At 32.3% G+C, this 21,866-nt stretch overlaps 3 protein-coding genes, 1 long non-coding RNA gene and 2 pseudogenes across 4 annotated transcripts; 5 read left to right on the top strand and 1 right to left on the bottom strand.

Moving 5' to 3' along the window:
* The first annotated feature begins 527 nt into the window (after positions 1–527).
* LOC133680121 (2-hydroxyisoflavanone dehydratase-like) lies at positions 528–1,642 on the top strand. Its single transcript, XM_062102943.1, has one exon. The coding sequence runs from the start codon at positions 578–580 to the stop codon at positions 1,472–1,474; it is 897 nt and encodes a 298-aa protein (XP_061958927.1). The 5' UTR covers positions 528–577; the 3' UTR covers positions 1,475–1,642.
* Positions 1,643–4,301: 2,659 nt separating this feature from the next.
* Positions 4,302–6,727, top strand: LOC133679961 (uncharacterized). Its single transcript, XR_009836246.1, has 2 exons — positions 4,302–5,768; positions 5,875–6,727. It is a non-coding gene; the product is annotated as an uncharacterized LOC133679961 (long non-coding RNA).
* Positions 6,728–9,623: 2,896 nt separating this feature from the next.
* LOC133679746 (probable carboxylesterase 12) lies at positions 9,624–10,662 on the top strand (annotated as a pseudogene).
* A 52-nt stretch (positions 10,663–10,714) lies between these two features.
* Positions 10,715–13,913, bottom strand: LOC133679747 (probable carboxylesterase 12). Its single transcript, XM_062102433.1, has 3 exons — positions 12,879–13,913; positions 12,307–12,399; positions 10,715–11,153 (listed from the first exon to the last, which is right to left on the bottom strand). The coding sequence occupies exon 1, from the start codon at positions 13,841–13,843 to the stop codon at positions 12,902–12,904; it is 942 nt and encodes a 313-aa protein (XP_061958417.1). The 5' UTR covers positions 13,844–13,913; the 3' UTR covers positions 10,715–11,153; positions 12,307–12,399; positions 12,879–12,901.
* Positions 13,914–17,477: 3,564 nt separating this feature from the next.
* On the top strand, positions 17,478–18,815 carry LOC133680183 (probable carboxylesterase 12; annotated as a pseudogene).
* Positions 18,816–20,555: 1,740 nt separating this feature from the next.
* LOC133679897 (probable carboxylesterase 12) lies at positions 20,556–21,866 on the top strand. The gene has a single exon (XM_062102625.1). The coding sequence runs from the start codon at positions 20,649–20,651 to the stop codon at positions 21,618–21,620; it is 972 nt and encodes a 323-aa protein (XP_061958609.1). The 5' UTR covers positions 20,556–20,648; the 3' UTR covers positions 21,621–21,866.

Raw genomic sequence — 21,866 nt, 5'->3', positions numbered from 1 at the left:
GCCCAGCCCCACAAATCTTATTTATATAAGCTGGGTATGCGGCCCGGCCCACATATATGGAAATGGATCCGGATTGGCTTAATAATATTTCAGAAAGATTCATCTTAGGAGATTGTGCCGGGGTTGTTTGTTTCCATCGCTCAACAATCATAGATTTGTCTCCTCCTCCAACGGATCACTATTCACTACTGGACAAATGTAGGTTCGGTGATATCTCTTATCGCTCAACAATCATAGATTTGTCACCTGTAGAGTTTTTCCAGTTACTTAACTACTACTCTTGTGTAGTGTGTATTTTGAAGTGTTTTTAGTTGTTTTTTAGAAATATATTAAATTGATGCTTTTTATGATTTTAATGTATTTATATTGAAAGTTAAAAAAATATTTTAATAGTTTTTTAAGAATCTATACCACAATATAGAGGCCTAATTAAATGAATGGATGGAAAAAAAGAAAAGAAGGGATAATCTTTTTATTCTTCATTTGATACTTCTGGTCGGTTATGTTCTCTATATATTGACGTTTCAACTCCCAAATCAATGTATCTTTATTGCTGCTTTAAGCTTTCTCTCCTCAAATGGGCAGCAATGAAATAGATCGTAAATTTCGATTCTTGACAGCATACAAGGATGGGCGGGTCGAAATACACTACCCGACCCAAAAAATCCCCCCATCTAACGACCCAAATACCGGGGTCCAATCCAAAGATGTTACAATTTCAACCGAACCACCTGTATCCGCCCGAATTTACTTACCTAAAATCCTTGACCCGACCAAAAAAGTCCCAGTCCTCTACTACATTCATGGTGGCGGCTTTTGCTTTGAGTCTGCCTTTTCACCACTTTTTCACAGCCATTTAATGGCATTGGTTGCTGAAGCGAATGTCATTGCCGTGTCGCTTGAGTACGGGCTATGGCCGGAGCGGCCCTTGCCCGGAAGTTATGTGGATGCTTGGGCGGGGCTCAAATGGATAGCATCACATGTCGATGGAAATGGGCCTGAGCCATGGTTGAATGACAATGCGGACTTTAGTAGGTTTTTTATGGGCGGGGATAGTGGTGGGGCTAATATGTCCAATTTCCTGGCAGTTCAGATCGGGTCCTACGGGTTGCCTGGGGTGAGGTTTATTGGAATGATCATGGTGCACCCGTTTTTTGGTGGTATGGAGGATGACGAAATGTGGATGTTCATGTATCCAACAAACTGTGGGAAGCAAGACCCTAAGCTAAAGCCGCCGCCAGAGGATTTGGCGAAGTTAGGGTGCGAGAAGGTGTTGGTGTTTCTTGCCGAGAAGGATCATCTAAGAGAAGTAGGTGGGATCTTTTACGAGGACTTGAAAAGAAGTGGGTATAAAGGGGCTTTGGAGGTTGTGGAACATGAAGGTGTGGCGCATGAGTTCCATCTCTTTGATCCTGCTCATGACAAGTCTCTAAGTTTGGTCAAAAAGTTTGCTTCCTTTCTCAATGAGGTGTAGGTCAAGCTTCTTCTTTTTTCTCTCTAGGGTGTGAGCAGAATATCCTCCTTTCGTTTCCCAGAGTGTTTTTTTTTTCCTGCCCTTCATTGTCATGGTCAAGACCTGAGGTCGGGGTGGGTCTTTGAAGTTTCGATTATAGCGAGCTCGACAAGTTTGTTCTAAAATTAATTTGCAACCTCGATAATGTCTTTTTTTTTTTTTTTTATTTACGTGGGGTGTCCGGGCCAGCTTACGCTCACCACGACTATTCCCCACGGCCCGCTGGACATCCTGCAAGCCCAGGAGCATGTAAGGCACCGCGGGGGTGACAGGCGTACACATAGAGGATCGAACCCAGGACGAGGGCGGAATAAGTCACACAAATTGACCACAGCAGCTAAACCCTCAAGTGCAGGTACACTCGAGGACTCGAACTCAGGACGCATAGGCAGGCCAAAGCCTGCCAAGGCCACTGAGCTGCAAGCCTCGTGTACCTCGATAATGTCTTTGCTTCTATTTGAAGGTCAAATTTAAATAAAATTCACCGTCAATTTATGTAGGCAAAATTAAGTTTATTACAAGAGCACCCACTAACCAATTAATTATAGTAGTGGAACCATGCAGGGGGTGATTCAATGGTAAAAACTTGAGATCAAGAAGTTTGTTTTTTTTGTAGTCTCAGATTCGAGCCCTGTGATTGCTCATATGATGGCCACTGTAGGTTTAGATGGTCGCTAACTTCAGGACCCGTGGGATTAGTTGAGATACACGTAAACTGATCCGGACATCCACGTTAAACAAAAAAAAAATTATAGTAGTGGACATTAATATTTTGTTCCGAGTGAACCTTCAAATGAAATAATTTCTCTGTGACGATGCTGAAGAGAAATAATGTTCGACTTTAATCACAACCAGGAGGAAACTCCGTTCGGGAAGTTCTGGCAAAGCATTGGAGGGAAGGAGTCTACGAGCATTTTTGGCGGTTGAAAGTTCTTACGAGGAAAGTTCAGTTATTTCTTAGAATGTTCATCATATTATTTTTTTAATCTTTTTCTTGGAAAACAAACAAATTTCATTGCTTAGTCGGCCATTAATGCTAACAGTGGTTCGAATTACATGGCGTTTGTTTATATGTAAAATGTTTTTTCTTATTTTTTCATAGTATTTAAATAATTAATGATATAAAAAATATAATAATTGTAGATTAATAATAATAATAATATGTTGTTGTTGAGAGTGAGACGGTGGTTAAGGCGATAACTAAAAAAATAATGAAAATAATGGTTATGATGATAAGATAATGGTAGATTAATCTTTAAAATATATAATTGGGTAATATTACTAGTATATTATTATTTATTAAATATTTTATCAAATTAAAAATATTTTTTAATAAACTAACTACAGAATGGTTATAAAATGTCTTATATTAACTAAATTTTTAATAAATATTTCATGAGAAGCAAGCAAAATTATTTTATGCGAATCAAACATTCCTTAACAAACACTTATGGACACTTGATAATTCCCAGGCAGCCATGTTCCACTTGGAAAATATATTATACTATACACTAACCATGCGATTTGTTTTTTTATTAGCATTTATGTTTGCGGTGAAATAAATATAATAAAATATTTGGTAACAAATCAAATTATATTTTATATTATAGAGTATATTAAAAAATTAAGTTTAAAATGCAGTTTTTATGAAGCAATTTTTACTTGTTTTTTTAACAAAGTTTCGTAAAACCCTGTTTATTTTTGCGTTTAAAAAGCGCTTTTAATATATATATATTTCTTTGCTTCAAATTGATATAATTTTGGTATTTTCAAATTATTTTGATGCGCTGATATCAAAAATAATTTTTAAAAAATAAAAAAAATATTATTTTGATGCATTTCCAATTAAAAACACTTTGAAAAACAACCACAATTATATTTTCACCAAATATTTTATACATGTTTTTTAAAACACGTAAACTTCAATTATTATTATTACTAAACACATATCTAAATCCAACTAAACATAACTAACTATACTTTTTTTAAAACCATAATTATAAAAGCTATTTTAAAAAATAAACACAGTATAGTCTAAATGAACGGTTTCGTAATAGCTCCAAAGACAAAGCATTGTTCACGTCTCCGTAGCGCTACAGTTGCATGAAAAATTTACCCCAAACCTTTGAGTTTTTTTTTGTTTTCTTTACATTTGTAACCTAAAAATTTATAGTTCTGTACTTCGATGTTCAAACTTTATTTTGTTATTTTTTACATTTTTATTAGATATAAGAGAAAAAAAGTCATAAAAAATAACAAGCAAAAAGAAAGTTGAGTGATCTCATTCTAGAAAAAAAAAATTAGTGTTAATAAATTTGTTTTTGAAAGGAGAGTTCAATGATAATATTTTTTTCCCTTATAATGATATCAAGAAAAGCATATTAGAGTTTATTAAGAGTTTTTAAATTCTGTTTGATTTTTTATTTTAGATTTTTTAAAGTAATTTAAAGGTGTATTTTTATTTTAGATTTTTTAGAGCTGGTTGGATTTATTATTGACTACAACATTGTTTTTGGTAAATACTATTAATAGCAACCAATAATTGTTTCTCAATCACAAAACAAAAGAAACGAACTGAGAACATATGTGAGTGAGTGGAATATTCATTTAATTTAACTTTGGTTCTTATTTTTATAATTATTATTTGTTTTTTTCTTATTATTTTTTTATTGAAATTTTTTATTTATCAAATTTGATCCTCATTCTTTTGATTGTTACTTATCTTATTTGAAATAATTTATGAAATGTTAATTATTATTATTTTAATTTTTTTATCTTTCAATTTTATTTTTTATTTGATCTCTATTATTTTGATTATTATTTATTTTATCTAAGATAATTTATAAAATTATATTTTTTTTCAATTTCATTTCTTTTCAACTTTTTAATTTATAAAATTTATTCATCATTATGTTAATAAACTTGAAAAAAAAAACATTAATAAGTTATTTTCCTGTTCATTTTACAAAACATAACCAAACACTAAAAAATATTTTTCAATTTATTTTTCATTACACTACCAAATATCAAAAAATATTTTTCTAAAACTTACTTTCTTAAAAAATTTACTTTTCAGCAAACAAACAATTTTCTTCTCTAAAAAGAAAGTCATTGCAGCCTCAGTTGATCACGGGAAAGCCCCAGAACAGCCAATCCCCAGTTGTCCTCCAGCGAGTGGGTGTGATGAGTCTTTAAATAATTCCAATACTGGTCCCGGAATAGCTATTCGAATCCGGGGTGCCCCAGCGATGTTATCGCTGTCGTGGAGAAAGATTTGTTGCAGAACAGGAGTGATGCAAGTTATTGACATTGACGTTAACCCTATCCCCAAGAAAATAAATAAGGACTGGTTTTTATTTTGCAAAACCATGTTCATCCTTTTAGAAAAACATTATCTTTACCGCTGTTCATTGTGTACATTCCTTTATCAGTTCCTCAATTTTTTTTTTGTTTTGATTTGGTCATCAAACTTCTGTTTCTTTTAATTTGATTCTCAAATGGTTTTTTTTGTTATCCTGGATTTTTTCATTCTCAATGATGTTGGGAAGGGCAGATTGAAACTTGAAAAAAAAAATATTTGATTATATTTTTAGTTTTTAGGCCAATTAAAATATGTTTGGTGGTTAAAAATAGGTTTAAAGGATGTGTTTTTCATTTTTTTGGATAAAACAACTTGGACCCTCATTTTCTAATCATCAAAGTCATCTTTAGTGATCTAAAAAAATATATAATAAACAATGCGTCGTTTATTAAAATTTAAGGTGAATAATATATTTTTCACCAAAAAAAAACAAGCACTCTCGAGTTTCCTTGTAGCCATGCACGCATATCCAACTCATGCATGTGTGTTTAATCCTTTAATTTTTTTTATCTTAACAATAATAATAAAAAAGAAATCTAATAGGAAATAAAATAATGAAGAATGAAAATTCTTCTTCCTCTTCCTTCACTAGCAACGAGTTTGACCGTTGAGTTTAATATTTAAATGAAGTGATAAATTATCATCTAGTTTTGTTTCTCTTGGTACACGAGTTTGTCCTCTTCTCTTGTTTTCTTTTTTCTTTATAATCGAAACTCGGAAGTGTCTATGTATTATTCACTGCTTACAAGCTAGTAAGAATTGTTGCAGAGATGAACAACAAGCGAACAGAATTAGAGAAAGATGCTGCAATGCAGAGGAAGAAGAAAATGTTTCTATGTATTATTCACTGCTTACATTCCCAATACTGTTACATTCATTTTATATCAACAGAAGGTGAGAAGCTTGGTTACGTATTCTACTCAACAGTAACAGAATTCAGTAATTGTCTAACCATATTAACAAACTTGCTAACCATTATATTCTCTATTCTCTTTGACAGGTGGCTGAAGCAGAGGTGGCTGAAGCAGAGTCTTTGATATCTTGACATTCCCCTGCAATCATATGCTTGGAGGAACCAAGCATAAGATTGGAACAGTGACGTCGAAATAAAAGAACGGACAAACCTTTAGTTAGTATATCAGCAAACTGATCTGCAGAAGAATATGCTATTGAAGCCATAGAATCTGGAAACATGGACCCTGCGAGTATACTTGAGCAGATTAAGCTTCAAATTGCTAATGTTAAGGAGGAATCTTTTAGCAAGAAAGAAATACTTGAAAAGGTTGAGAAATGGTTGACTGCATGTGAAGAGGAGAGCTGACTTGAGGAATATAACAGGGATGACAATCGATACAATGCTAGGAAAGATGCTCATCGGACTCTCAAGTGTGCTGAGAAAGCTCGCAATTTGGTTAGTAAAATACCAGGTATGGTGGAGGCTGTGGCTTCCAAAACCATGACATGGTAAAGCGAGAGAGACACTAAATTCCTCTATGATGGTATCCGCCTTCTTTCTATGCTTGAAGAGTACACCATATTACGCAAGGAGATAGAGGAAGAAAGATGGAGTCAGTGGGATTAGAAGGAACAGTTTTAGAGTGCAAGAGATAGAAAAGAAGAGAATCAAAAATTGAGAAGGAAGACTCTTGCAGGAAGTTGAAGATTTGAAGAAGAATTTTTTTCAGTTTGACAATATATCAAACAGATGATTATTATTATGAAAGAATTGGTTTTATAAGGTGATAATAATGCTAGAAACAAGATTAACAAGATATTAGAAGCTTTGAAATTGAGAAGTAGTCATCATTTTTAGAGTTCAAGAGACAGAGAGGAAGAGAATCACAGATTTGAGAGGAGAGTTGAAGAATAATTTTTTTTTTCAGTTTGACAATATATCAAACAGATAATAGGTAGATTGATTATTATGAAAGAATTGGTTTATTAAGGCGATAATAATACCAGAAACAAAGATTAGCAAGATATTAGAAGCAGAGAAATCATAGGATCACAAGATATTAACAATCTTAAGCTCTGATACCATGATAAGCTAGTAAGAGTTGTTACAGAGATGAACAAGAAACGAACATAATTAGAGAAAGATGCTGCAATGCAAAGGAAGAAGAAAATGTTTCTGTGTATTATTCACTGCTTACATCCCCAGCACTGTTACATTCATTTTATATCAACAGAAGGTGAGAAGCCTGGTTATGTATTCTACTCAACAGTAATAGAATTCAATAGCTGTCTAACCATGTTAACAAACTTGTTAACCATTATATTCTCTATTCTCTTTGACAGGTGGCTGAAACAGAACCTTTGATATCTTGACAAATGACAGATTAACTCCTAGAACGTTTTTATATATAAAATATATATCATATTATCCTACTACCAGCCAATTTTGGAGTAGGTGAGGTTTACAAGAACGCTGTGGCTATAGACGTGCTTCTCAAAAACAGATCAACTCTTTTCAGACATAGTACCATGTCGGCCAGTACTAGTACCGCTACATTGGTTATCACATTAATATCTTCTTGAACTGTTTAAAATTATATTTTTGAAAGTAATGATTTTTCTAATCAGATTTCCAAATGTTTTTTATTTTAAATAACACTTGGTAAGATTTTTAGGAAAATGAAAAACTATCTAGGAAATAAAATAATTTTAACATGTGTTTTTTAATATTAATTTTCCTCGCAGCCATTATTTTTATTAGTAATTATTTAATTATCTTTTTTTTTTTGCAATAAGATATTTATAACTTAACCTTTTAGTTTGATAAAACTAATCAATTATTTTTCATGGTTTACGACTAGAAAAAGAATGCGAACGACCACGTTCTACCAATAAAAAATGACATTTTGGTGTTTAAGGTTGGTTTTGGGGGGGTCCCATAAAAGTGGTTTTTGGTTTTTAATCATGCTATGAAAATGAGTTTAGGTCTGGATTTTTTGTAGGATTAATTTTAAGTCTTTAGGCATATTTGATGCCTCTCTAGGATCTGTTTTAAGTGAAATGATAATGAAATTTAAGTTTTTAGAATCTAAATAAACTATACCTTAAAAAAATATTTTATCTTTCTAGAATAAAATAATTTTTAATTAATATTACTACAATAAAATTTAGAAAATCACTGTATTATGTCTTTTTTTTTCAAATAAATTTTGAGCTTTTCATGGTAACATCGTAATTAATTTATAAGAAACTTATATAAATCTAGTATGCATATATTTTTTTTCAAAAATTGTTATTTTATGTTTTTTACAATACTAGTAATTATAATGTAATTGGTTATAACAGGGAAAAAAAAAGAAAAAAGACAGAATCACGTCCTCGAATAAAGTTTGTTACGGAACTGAAACAATCACATGCGAGCATAATGGAAAAGGACACCAAAACCCATGCCCAACTGGCAGCTATGAAACGTATCTGACGTTTTAAAGTCGAGGACCAACGTTCACGCGCGTTTAAAAAATATTTTAAAAAACATTCAAGTTTTTTTTTAAAATTTTTTATTTAAAAACAATTTTTAAAATTTTTTAGATTATTTTAATATTATAATATCAAAAATAATTTTTTTAAAATAAAATAAATATTATTTTGATGTATTTTCAAATAAAAAATACTTTAAAAAATAATTACAATCACACTTTCAAATAAAAAATATTTTTTTTATATTATAAAAAATCCTTATATAACAATTTTCTCTTTAAAATAATTACACGACAAACATAAAAAATAAAATTTGTATTTTGAAATTTTTACGACCAATATCTACCAGTTAATATCGTATCATATTTTTTTAACAGTAACATTATTTATCATACAACAATATTGATACAAGTATAAAATAAAAGAAATACTATAGCTTGGGTTTGTCCGAAGCAGGTGGATATGCTCATAATATAATAAAAGTATTAAGAAAAATATCATAAAAAGTTTCTTCGTGTCTGGGTTAGAAATTTATGTAACGATTTTTTTTTGTAGTTAAAACAATAATTTTAAAATTTAACCCGGCTGACTGACAGACGACTTAGGAGTTGGCTAACCCGAAACTGAATTGGATCGAGTTTAAAAAAAAATAAAAAAAGTCAAAAACTCAGGTGATCTGGCGGGTTGACCCGGCAAGATCCGGTCAAAAACCAAGTTAGAGCCTGCTGAGTATTTATTTTTTTAACTAAAACAATATTGTTTTGATTTATAAAAAAAAATTAAAATTGACCCACATGGCTCTATCAAAACCCATGACCCGACTCTTGAGTCGGGTTTAAAAACTCTAATTGAAACTTTGTAATCAAGTGTTATTAGTTTAAAAAAATATTAAATTAATATTTATTTTTAACGATATTGAAATACTTTTAAAATATAACATACAACCAAAAAAAATATATGAATTATATTATAATATTTTATCTAATAGTTTAAATTTTTAAATTAAAATGGTTATTTAATAAAATATTTTTTTTAGTGATTATTTATTCAAATCTTAACATTATTTTTTAATTAATAAAAATTAAATATAAAACAATATAGATGCATATAAGTTTTAAATTTTAAAAACATTATTTAAAAAAATATATTAAAAATTATATAAATTATAACATCTTACCCGGTAATTTCGTACGTGTCATTGATATTATGCTGTCATATGTTAGAGGTTGACAAAAAAAAATTTGCTGCCAAATTAAATATTAATTAATTAGTTATTACGCGTTATTTCGATCTATACAAGGGTAGCCAGCCGTCGGATTTTTTTGTCAACTATCTCCCTCAATTTCTTGAAGATAATCATGTTCGATATCCTCGATGTCATCTCTACTGGCTCAACAGAGCCTGACGTTGCCCATGACTTTTCCCCCGTTATAATGATCTACAAAGATGGCAGGGCAAAGAGACTCGTGGGCAATGAAATTGTTCCCCCTTCTCTAGATCCCAAATCAAATGTTCTGTCCAAAGATGTTGTCTATTCACAAGAAGAAAATTTATCTTCTAGACTTTTCCTGCCAAGCAACATCAATCCCAACAAAAAGCGTTTACTTTCATGGCGGAGGCTTTGGCCTTGAGACTCCCTTCTCACCCACGTACCATAGCTATCTCAACACATTAGTTGCAGAGTCTCAAATAATCGCCATCTCAATTGATTATAGAAGAATCCCAGAACATCCCATCCCCATTCTATATGGCGATTCATGGGCTGCTGTTAAATGGGCTGCATCTCATGCCGATGGGGATGGTCCTGAAGAGTGGCTAAATAGCCATGCTGGTTTCAACAAGGTCTTTTTTTGCCGGAGATAGTGCTGGTGCTAACATAACACATCACATGGCCATGAGCTATGGTGAAGAGAGATTATCCGGTGTTAATCTCATCGGGATTATTCTAGCACATCCTTTCTTATGGGGCAAAGACCCTATTGCCAACGAGGTTGATGGAGGCGAGACAATACGAAAATTGGTGGAGACAATTTGGCATTGTGCGTGTGCTACAACAAGTGGATGCGATGATCCTTTAATTAATCCGATGAATAATCCAAAATTGCCTAGCTTGGGGGGCAACAAGGTGCTTGTTGCTGCTGCTGGGAGAGATGTGTTGAGGGACAGGGGGAGGTTGTATTGTGAGACCTTGAAGAACAATGGATGGGGTGGAAGGGTTGAGTTTATGGAGGCCAAAGAAGAGGCTCATGTTTTCCATTTGCCCAACCCTACCTGCGAAAATGCTGTGGCTATGCTTAGAAAAATTGTTTCTTTCATACATGAAGAATAATGACTGGATGCGATTTGTTGCCTCTAATTATTGTTAGATAGCGCCACTCTTCACTTCTTTAATTTGAAGTAACCACAGCTAGAATGAAATACACTACCAGTATTTTATTTAATTCAAAATAATATTTACAAATTTAAAAGCGTTTGAATATTAGAAGGTTGGGAACAGTCATGAGCATTTAAAATCATTAACGTTGCCCTTTAAAAATGCCATCTTCAACGACATCCTCAAAGAACCAGATCTTTATGAAATATCAAAGACATTCTGGTCAGCGGAAAAACTCCGGAGATGACCCTAGATTGCTAGCAAGATAGCAACGGTGGGGGATATTCCGACCGCTGTCATCGGAATGGAGCGGAATCGACAGTCCCAGTTGAGAATCTGATTCCGACTATCAAAAGAAATGATTGCAGACGAGTACCTACACAATGCACGTCCACAAAAAAAGGACGACACTTGATATATTCTTCTGCTAATGAGGGTATGCTAGCTCCACTTTTTCTCATGTTTATTATATTCTGTAGATACAAAAAATTAACATGTTTTGAGCATTTAATTAGAAATTTAAATTAACAAATTTTAAAATGATTCTTTTATTCTTAAAAATATACATATATAAGAAAGATTTACAAGAAAAAGAGTAGATTATGCCTAAATATCCATGGCTTTATCTTTCAAAATACAAGTGACTTAAAATGTTTTTTTCTTACAAAATCTAAATTGAGTTGGTATATATTACCAACTTTATGAATAAGTCATTTAATTGATCATGATCCTAAATTCTTTAGATACGGGGAAAAATTAACTGGATTGTTGAGTGAATTTCATATAGTAAAAGCAGTAAATCAAATACAAAGGAAATGGATAGATCTACTATAGTAACGGTTACCTTATATCTAAGGTTTTGATATTGATATTGTAATTATTTTTTAAAATATTTTTATTTAAAAATATATTAAAATAATAGTTTATTATTATTTTTTAAAAATAATTTTTAATATCAGCATATAAAAATAATTTTAAAATATCAATAAAAATAAAAATAAAAAAAATTTCATTTTTTTAAAAATACAAAAATAAAAACAGTATTAACTAATCATGGTTTCCTCTTTATATTCGGAAGCCGTAAATTTGCAAGATAATCAATAAACTACATCTAATTCGGAAGCCGTAAATTTGCAAGATAATGGATGACCCTCCTGTAAACAATTATGTTTGATGTGACGTGTCAGTTCAACCATTATTTTGCTAATTTTTTGTTTTTTAACGTATTTTTAAATAATTTTAATATATTACTATTAAAAATATATTTTATTAAAAAAGTTATTTTAATATATTTTTAAGGCTCTATTTGGTAGTGCGTAAAAAAACACTTTTCAAAAATTTTAAAAGTTTTTTTGTTTGCTTTGAATTAGTATGTTTTTAATGTTTTCAAATCATTTTAATGTGCTAATTTTAAAAATAATTTTTAAAAAATAAAAAAATATTATTAGCATGCTTTTCTAAATAAAAAATACTTTAAAAAACAACAATAACCACCCTTTCAAACACCCTCCAAATAAAAACTCACTGCAAGAAACATATACATGTAAAGTACAAGAACGACAGCAACAGCGCGTAACAATGTTGGAATTAAACCCATGGTTACGAAGATCGGAGTACTATACTAACCCGGATCAAGAGACAAGTTACGAAACACGGCATCTATCATCATCCACCTCCCAGATATCCGTCCACGTCGCCATGAATGAGAGTTGAAAATATCTGCATTTAAATGGAAAAGTCAAAAAAATCACATGGATGACCCTCCTGGAAACCTATCATGATATGGACATTGACATGGACATAGCGACATACTGGTCAGCAAATATTAAATTAGCTGGGCCTCAAGATTCATTTTTCTCTAATGGGAAGACAAATAAAAACTTACGACGTCGTACTTATTGTCATTCACACTGAGAAAAAATACGTAGCCATTCATTAACGACTAATAAATATATATAAAAATAATCAAATAAAATCTCTGAAAGCTTAACCTGGTTGGAAATAGATGTATTCTCCAAATCATCATCAAGAATTTAAATAACGAAGAAGATGACACGAGAAATAATTTCATGCGAGCATTTCAGTCCAATATATGAATTGTCCCCTCAAGATGCAATTGTAGAGAGACTGAGTCTCAATATGCCAAAACTAACAAATAGATGATAAAACATGATAGCCTTCGATTAAAAAACAAAAACCTGAGAGAAACTCTCCCCATATCCTAGGCCTTGTCCTCATTCAGGAAAGAAGATATTTTTTTAAGCATAAGCCTAGCGTTCTCTCCAGGAGGAGAGAACAGATGGAACACATGACTCTCTCCTTTGGCCTCCATGATCTCCACTTCTCCACTCCATCCATTCTCCCTCAACTTTTCATAGTAGTGCCACCCCCTATCTCTCAGCAGATCCTTTTCAGCGACAGCAACAAGCACCTTGGAGCACTCCAGCCGAGCCAAGTTTGGATCGACAAGTGGATTAAGTAAAAGGTCATCGCACCCATTTGATGTAGGGCATGCCAGACGCCACAGACCTTCAACAAATGCTCTTTGTGATGATTCCCTGGGCTCATTACCAATAGGATCCTTACCCCAGAAGTATGGATGTGCCAAAACAATCCCAGCAACATTAACACCAACTAGTTTCTCTTGACCGTGTCTCATGGCCATCTGGTGTGATATATTAGCACCGGCACTATCCCCATTAAAAAACACCTTGCTAAAATCAGCATGAGAGTTTAGCCACTCCTCAGGCCCATCTCCATTAACATGAGATGCAACCCATTTGAGGGCTGTCCATGAATCATCGTATGCTGCAGGAAGAGGATGCTCAGGTGCTCTTCGGCAGTCTACGGAGACTCCTATAACATTAGCCTCGGCTACTAAGGTATTAAGGTAATTATGGTAAGTAGAAGAGAAGGCAGTTTCTATCAGAAAGCCTCCACCGTGAAAGTAAACTAGGAGGGGCAGTTTTTGGTTCGGATTTGTGTCTTTTGGAAGGTAAAGTCTACAAGATAGATCTAGCGCAGGTGAATAGACGACATCTCTGGACATGACATTGGAATTGGGATCAACAGGAGGGATGATATCTACTCCCAGAAGTCTCTCTATGTGACCATCTTTGTATAGTCGAAGTAAAGGAGAGAAATCTTGAGCAACTTCAGACATGGTTGAGCACTTGAAATTGCGGACAGAGGACTCGGTTATTTCAAAACATATTTGGAAAAGGCTTGAATAAAAGCAATCTTCCTACGGTTTATATTTCGTTTGTTACTGAGGTTGCTGTTATTGCGGTTTTGTTTTTAAAAAAATTATTTTATAAATAATATTTTTAGTTAAGATTTGTTTGAAAAGATATATATTTGGTTAAAATTATGATTGAAGTTGAGATTGAATAAAAAATAATTTAATGTGTTTTGTTAAAAATAATTTTCAAATTGAGGTTATAAAATAATTAATATATATATATATTAATTATTTTTAATTTAAATATTGTAAATTTAACTACTGTTATTACATCATGAAATAAATAATATTGATATTAAATATTTTTTATTATTTCATTAAACTATATGCAATGCCATCACATACGAAATCTATCCAACAATTAAATACTAGTTTTTTGAGTAAAACACAATTTTTTATAAATTTTTTTTATAAAAAATTATGTTTTACTCGAAAAACTAGTATTTAATTGTTGGATAGATTTCGTTACATACAAAAATCATTTTACAAGAACTATAATTTTCATGATTTTTTGAGCGTGCAATAAAATTAGGTAAAATATTATTAGAAATAAAATTGAGATTACAGTATGAGTAAATTTAATTCGCCTTAAAAAACAAAAAAAAAAATTGTTCACGATTAACTGCACTAGTTTTTCGAGGGGGAAAAACTAAACTTTTCTAACTAGTTTTTTTTAAAAAAACTGAACAATGCGACAATGGAGCCGTGCTCCACTGTTCTTTAAAAATATTCACGAGAAGCAGCAAAATGCTGCTTCTCCAATGACAGCAAAAATTATAGGGTCCTGCAAAGCAAAATCAGTTTTGCTTGCTTTACCAAACATTGATATGCATTGTTGTGGATGAACCTTAGTCACAACCACATTATCGAACAGTCACTCCATTACTTCCTCAAAACTCCTTTTTGTAAAATATCAAAAACTCCTTTTTATAAAATATTGTAATCTTAAGTTGTGACAAGTATAATATATTTTTAATTTAAATAAATATTATCTTTGTTACAATGATATTGATATTTATTATTTTTATCACAATTGTAATTAAGATAACAAATAATATTTATTTATTTTTTAAATTTAAAATAGTTTTTTTTTAATCAATAAAATTGCATCTGCACATTGTTTTTCAAATCACATATGCTATCTTTGATTTTGAGTTACATTTATCATCTATAATTTTATAAACTACACTATTTTTTCTATTAAATTCTCAACTATGTTATTTCCTCATCATTTTATTACTACCGTGATGCTTTGAAAAAGCTCCCTGTCCCAATGCTGTTAGATGCTGTCGACTCGCGATGGTAGGGACATTATAGTCATCTCCACTGGACGGCAATATATTATATAATGAAAATATTTTTATTCTTAGGTGAAAGTAGCTTGACGCCAGTTACAGGATGATGGTGGGTGAACGTTCTCGATGAGAAACAAAACTGAAGATCCTTCACTGGTAATTTTTTTTTTTAGTTTTATATGAGTGTCTGGACTAGTTTAAATATATCTCAATTAATTCTATAAGTCCTGAAATTAATGATTATATAAATTTCTAGTGGTTATCATATAAGTAACAATATAGTTCGAACTTGAAACCACAAAGAAAACAAACCTTTTAATTTCAAGCTTTTATCATGGAGCTATCACCTGAAGCTCTTATCATTAAATTACCACTTTAAATAATTATTTTTAATTGCATAAGAAAGGTGGACCGGAAGGGCCACATAAGCAGTAAAAATTCAAATGAATCACGATATATTTGAATTTCATTCATTGTTTCTGATTTTGTTTTTAGTGTTGTTGAATTTATATTATTAATTTTTTTTTAATAATATTAATAATATCATTATTGAAAATTTAATAAGTCTCCAAGATCAATATTTTTTTTTCACAATATATTCACTTTAAAAAAAAAGATAAACTTAAAGAGAAAATAAAAAACAAAAACCATGATCCACTAAAAATGACAAGAGCATCAATTCCTGATTACTGGTGATTCATTCACCGAGACATCGATAAAGTGAGAAGAAAGAGCAAAAATATTCGAGCTTGGAAAAATATAAAAGCATAACTTAAAAATATGCAAAATGGTCGAACTCAGTCCTTTTACCAGTTTTTCATGATGATTTAATTAATTTCTTCTAATACACCTCAATTTCCAATTAAACTTTACAAGCTCGCCTACACAAGAAAAAATAGAAAATACATTTAAAAAACATAATTTAAAAACTTTTAAGAATTTTACAATCAACTCTGGTCAGGGGATTGCTTATAATTTTAAAAGCAACAAGTACTAACTTATAACATCATAAAAAAAATACATGAACTAAACTACAATTTACTCTACTTATTATCTTAAGAAAATTTAGTTTATTTTTCCACATTGGGAGATTTGTGCATGCTTTGAAAAATGTTAAACATTTGTTTTTAATAGCTCATGATATAAGCCATTTTAAATATTTAAAAAATACCATCATCCATTTTAAATTTTCGTATCATTTTGCAAGAATACTATAGAATTAAATAAGGGGAATTTATTAAATAGATTCTTATATTTTCTTGGAAATATGATATCTGTAGCTGATTGAAAATAAAAGGTTCTTATTAATATTTCTTTTACTTATTCATTCATCCCTGAACATCAGTGATAAAATCAAATAAGTTTAATAATTTCCCCTTATAACTTAAAATAGATTTAATAATAATATATTTGTCATCTTTAATACAAACATGCATATCACCCGTGTTTAAAACTAATCACTGAAATGGATTCCACCCCTAAATTTGACTTTAAAAAATAATTAATTAAAAACTACTAAGTAAAATTAAGAAACTACCTACTATCAATTTACATAACTTACACATTATATTAATCGATCATATTATATTATTCATTTTAGAAAAAATATTAAATTTCACACAAAAAAAAAACATTTAAACTCTCGAAGTTCATATCTTAAGAAATGCATATATCCTAGCTGTCTAAATCAATGATATTATAATTATAATCATCGCTAAAAATAAATCTATTTCAGTCAAATAATAAAAGAGAAGTGGACATTCACGTGAAAAAAAAATATTTTCACATCCCCAAGTGCTTGGAAATGTGATCGTGCTCATTTTAACATGGAATTACATTCCTAATTTTGTGGAAAATATAATGCAAAGACAAGCATATTGTAAATCCCAGCCGGAATTTAAGATTTCCTAACCTACGTACGTACCAAACACGAGAATGTCATCTCAAATTCTTTCGTCCAAAAGTTATTTTGAGGGGTATTTAAGAGTAGGAAAATGATTGATTTTTAAATTGTTTTTTTATTTTAAAATTATTACATATTAAAATAATTCAAAAGTATATTAAAAAATAACTTTAAACAAAAAAAAAATCAAAACTTACTCCATCCTTATTTGAAAAGCAATACCAAACGGGCTTACTTCATGACTTTACCACCTACTTATGATCGGGAACTGCTCTCGTTAAATATGGTTGTTTTCGAATTGAACTGTCTCTGGAATAATCTCGTCGGTTGCGGAAAATTCCATAATCACAAAGAAAAAATGGATGTTTTTCCCAAGGCAATGCTTTTGGATTATTCAAAGGCATCGTAGAATTCTCCTTTCAAGAATCCTTAAGTGTGTCGACTGTCGATTATTGCTTTCCAAATCATCTTCCATTTAGAAAATGCAGATCTCGTTGCATTGTTTTACTCTCACATCCAAATTAAATACTAAAGAATTGATTATTACACATTAATTTCTAACAATATAAGGGCTAGCTACTGCTCAGCTCTCCACCTCATTATCTTCAACATCAGAAAAGGGCGACATATTTTCATTCATTTCTTTCCACATGGGCTCGAGTGCTCGACTAAGCGTGAAATTGCCCATAATTTTTCTCCCCATGGTATCATATATAAAGATGGCAGCATAGATAGATAAGTGGCAACGAAATTGTCCCCCCTTCTCTTGATCCCAAATCCAATGTCCTTTCCAAAGATGTTGTCTATTCACAGGAGGAAAATCTTTCTTCTAGACTTTTCCTCCCAACAAGCGTTGATGCTAGCAAAAAACTCCCTCTTCTACTTTACTATCATGGAGGAGGCTTTTGCATTGAAACTCCCTTCTCACTTACTTACCATAGCTACCTTAAAACACTAGTTGCCGAGGCTGAAATTATTGCCGTCTCAGTTGATTACAGGAGAGCCCCAGAACATCGAATCCCCTTCCCGTACGATGATTCATGGACTGCCCTTAAATGGGCTGCATCTCATGTCAACGGAGACGGTCCTGAAGAGTGGCTAAATATTCATGCTGATTTCGGCAGGGTGTACTTCGCTGGAGATTGTGCTGGCGGTAATATAGCCCATCACATGGCCATGAGATACGGTCAAGAGAGATTACCTGGTATCAATGTCGCAGGGACTGTTCTAATACATCCTTATTTCTGGGGCAAAGAACGTATTGGCAACGAGGTTAATGAAAGAGAGGCAGTACGAGAAGGGATTGATGCTATGTGGCATGTCGCGTGCCCTACGACTAGTGGATGCGACGATCCCTTGATTAATCCAATTAAGGATGCAAGATTGCCTAGCCTGGGGGGCTCCAAGATGCTTGTTTGTATATCTGGGAATGATGTGCTGAGGGACAGGGGGTGGCTGTATTATGAGACCTTGAATAAGAATGGATGGGGCGGAAAGGTTGAGATCATGGAGGCCAAAGAAGAGGTTCATGTTTTTCATTTGTCCAATCCTTCCTCCGTCAATGCCGTCGCTATGCGTAGAAAATTTATCTCTTTCATCCATGAAGATAGATAGCTGAGTATATATTATCTGCATGTAATCTATTACTTCAATTATTGGCTGCATCATACTATACGACTCTACATGTTATCTAATATTTCATCGATGAACCAAGATTTATTAAGAAATTATGTCCATGTAATTAGATAATCTCAAGTCCAATATAAAAGCTCACGAATATATAGACCTAAATCAATGGACATTAATTAACTTACCAAAAGTTACAAGTAGCTTAATATATATATATATATATATATATATAGTCATTGATCAAGTTAATTACACCGTATGTGTTAGTATTATAAATAATCATTAATGCTAATCTCCCACTAACCTATAAGTAATATGGATTAATTACATTCATTAACTCTAAACCAAAATATATATGACATAGATTAATCATGGTTTAATCAAATATGAATAATAATATATATCTTTTAATATAAGTTGAATAATACCCTTCCGTGGTGTAAAATAAATAAAGAAAATATAAAAAATATCACTAAGTACTATGGAGTAATATCAATTGTGTACCCAAATTATCTTTTATATCAATTTTATCACTGAATTATTTTTATTTTTCAATTAATTCTACTTTCCTACAAAATAACGTTACTTCTTAAAAAAAAAAAGATGTAGGAAAAAAACCCTTTAAAAATAGATGAAAGTTTTTAATTAAGAGTTTCTAAAAGTTTGAAAATAAAATTGATATAAAAAAGATATTTGATGAAAATATTAATTAAGACTACCTATATATATATATATATATAAAATGTAGTGGTATTCTTGAGATTTGCATAATTAATTATCATGTCATAAGTCAGCATTAATCGTGCTTTTAAATCAGTAGTTTGTCGTCATTTTTTACTCTTTATAAATTGTTTTCTACTTTTTTCATCATTTTTCCTTCAATCTACTAGATCTCTTAATACATGTCATATAATATCGTGACGCGTACGTACTCGAGGAATTTTCCTTCAATCCTACTAGAAGGAAATTATTATATACCAAATGGTTACGAAATCTTAGTCATGTTCTAGAATCCAAACGATCTTGATTAGGCTTTTTTTGAAACGTTAAACCCGGAAATTCTAAAGCCACCTCGGGGGGAAAAAGAGGGATTTTTCAAAGGCAATTCTTATGGGTTATTTCAACGTGCTTGTAGAATTCCTCCTCCACAAATCATATTTTACGTTTAGTCCACCAAGCACCATGGATGCTTTTAGGACCAGAATATACTAAATGTCGGAGCGTTGTCTGGCTTGCCTAATACGTCGGCATTAGTAAATCGTAGTAGGACCATCCTTTCTGAGATGGTAGTCGACCTTCATTAGTTACAAAAGAAAAGGATTACAAGACAGCTTCATGGTAATTCTCAAGATGGAGGGCCCTAAGCATGAAACTTCATTCCTTTTCACAGACTTTTCCCTTCTTGTTTTTTTTTCCTTTTTTTTTTTATATAAACAAGAATTAATCCGTTGATTAATATCCATGCCTTTTTTTACCGTGTTCAAAGTGATAAATCCATGCGATTCTACAATTTAGCCTGACCTTAAGTCTCTGTTGGCCAATAAAATTAATTAGTAAAGTAATTAGGCGCCAGTCAATTCCTGACGTTCTCCTGGAATTGCCGTATTTGACAAGCCTGAACGTAGAATTATAGCGTTTGATCAGGTTTGGAACTTCGACACTCTCACTTCAGAATTTCAACCCATCTAGAAGACTTTTATGATGTCATTGCTGTGTTAGCCAAGAATTAATTGCTTGAGGATTTAAAACCAGTATCAGGGAACACCGTATGAATTCAAATTCACCTTTGTCTCTGTCTTTCACCTGTCTATAAATTAAAGACCCTCCTCCATTCTTTTCTCATGCTACCACAACTTCATCATTTCTTGAAAAACAGAGGGAAGAGAAAAGACAAGCAACCATGTTTTCATACAATATGGACGCAGCCAAGGCTGATGTTGCCAAGGATCTGTCTCCCTTTATCATCTTATATAAAGATGGCAGGATAGAGAGGCTCATTGGCAACGAAATCGCCCCCCCTTCCCAGGACCCCAAATCCGATGTCCTGTCAAAAGATGTCATCTATTCAAAAGAAGCAAGACTATCTTGTAGACTTTACCTCCCAAAAGGAGTGGATCCCAACAAAAAGCTCCCTCTCCTAATTTACATTCATGGGGGAGGCTTCTGCGCGGAAAGTGCCTTCTCGCCTACTTACCATAATTACGTTAACCTCTTAGTCGCCGAGGCTAAAGTTATTGCTATCTCTGTTGATTATAGGAGAGTACCAGAACATCCCATCCCTATTCCATATGATGATTCATGGGCTGCCCTGAAATGGGCTGCATCTCATGTCAACGGAGACGGACCTGAAGAGTGGCTAAATAAACATGCTGATTTAAGCAAGGTGTTCTTGGCTGGTGACAGTGCTGGTGGTAACATAGCACACCACGTGGCTATGAGGTTTGGTCAAGAGAAAATAATTGGTGTAAATGTTGCAGGTATTGTTTTAATAAATCCTTATTTTTGGGGAGAGGAAAGGATTGGAAATGAAGTTAATGAATCAGAGAGAGTGTTGAAAGGGATGAGTGCAACATGGCACCTTGCATGTCCTAAAACAAGTGGATGTGATGACCCTTTAATCAATCCTACTTATGATCCAAATTTGTCTAGTCTGGGGTGCTCCAAGGTGTTTGTTTCTGTTGCTGAGAAAGATTTGCTAAGGGATAGGGGCCTGCTATACTGCGAGACTTTGAAGAAAAGTGGATGGGTTGGAGTGATTGAGACTATGGAGGTCAAAGGAGAGGGGCACGTCTTTCATTTGTTCAAGCCAGCCAGCGACAATGCTGTGGCCATGCTTAAAAAGATTGTCTCCTTCATACATGGCCAAAACTGAATATGTTTGTCTGTTCTCTTGTTTTCTTTCAGTGTTGTATTTGATGTGGCAATGGCCTTTATAGAAAGTAGAAACCCCACCCTTTACGTAAAAAACTAATAGAGCACTACCCCCAATTCTCAGACTAGATGTCTGTGCTCTTCTGGGAAGACAATTTTAGATTGTAACCTTTTCCCTTTTCCTTTTTGAACGGGAATTTTCTTTCAGTTTAAACAAGGCACGAGCCAATTATAATTGTTGGATGCA

This window comes from Populus nigra, chromosome 19 (assembly GCF_951802175.1).
Source record: "Populus nigra chromosome 19, ddPopNigr1.1, whole genome shotgun sequence".
Lineage (NCBI taxonomy): Eukaryota > Viridiplantae > Streptophyta > Magnoliopsida > Malpighiales > Salicaceae > Populus > Populus nigra.
The sequence above is the reverse complement of the archived record's forward strand: the minus strand, read 5'-3'. Positions and strand labels throughout refer to the sequence as shown.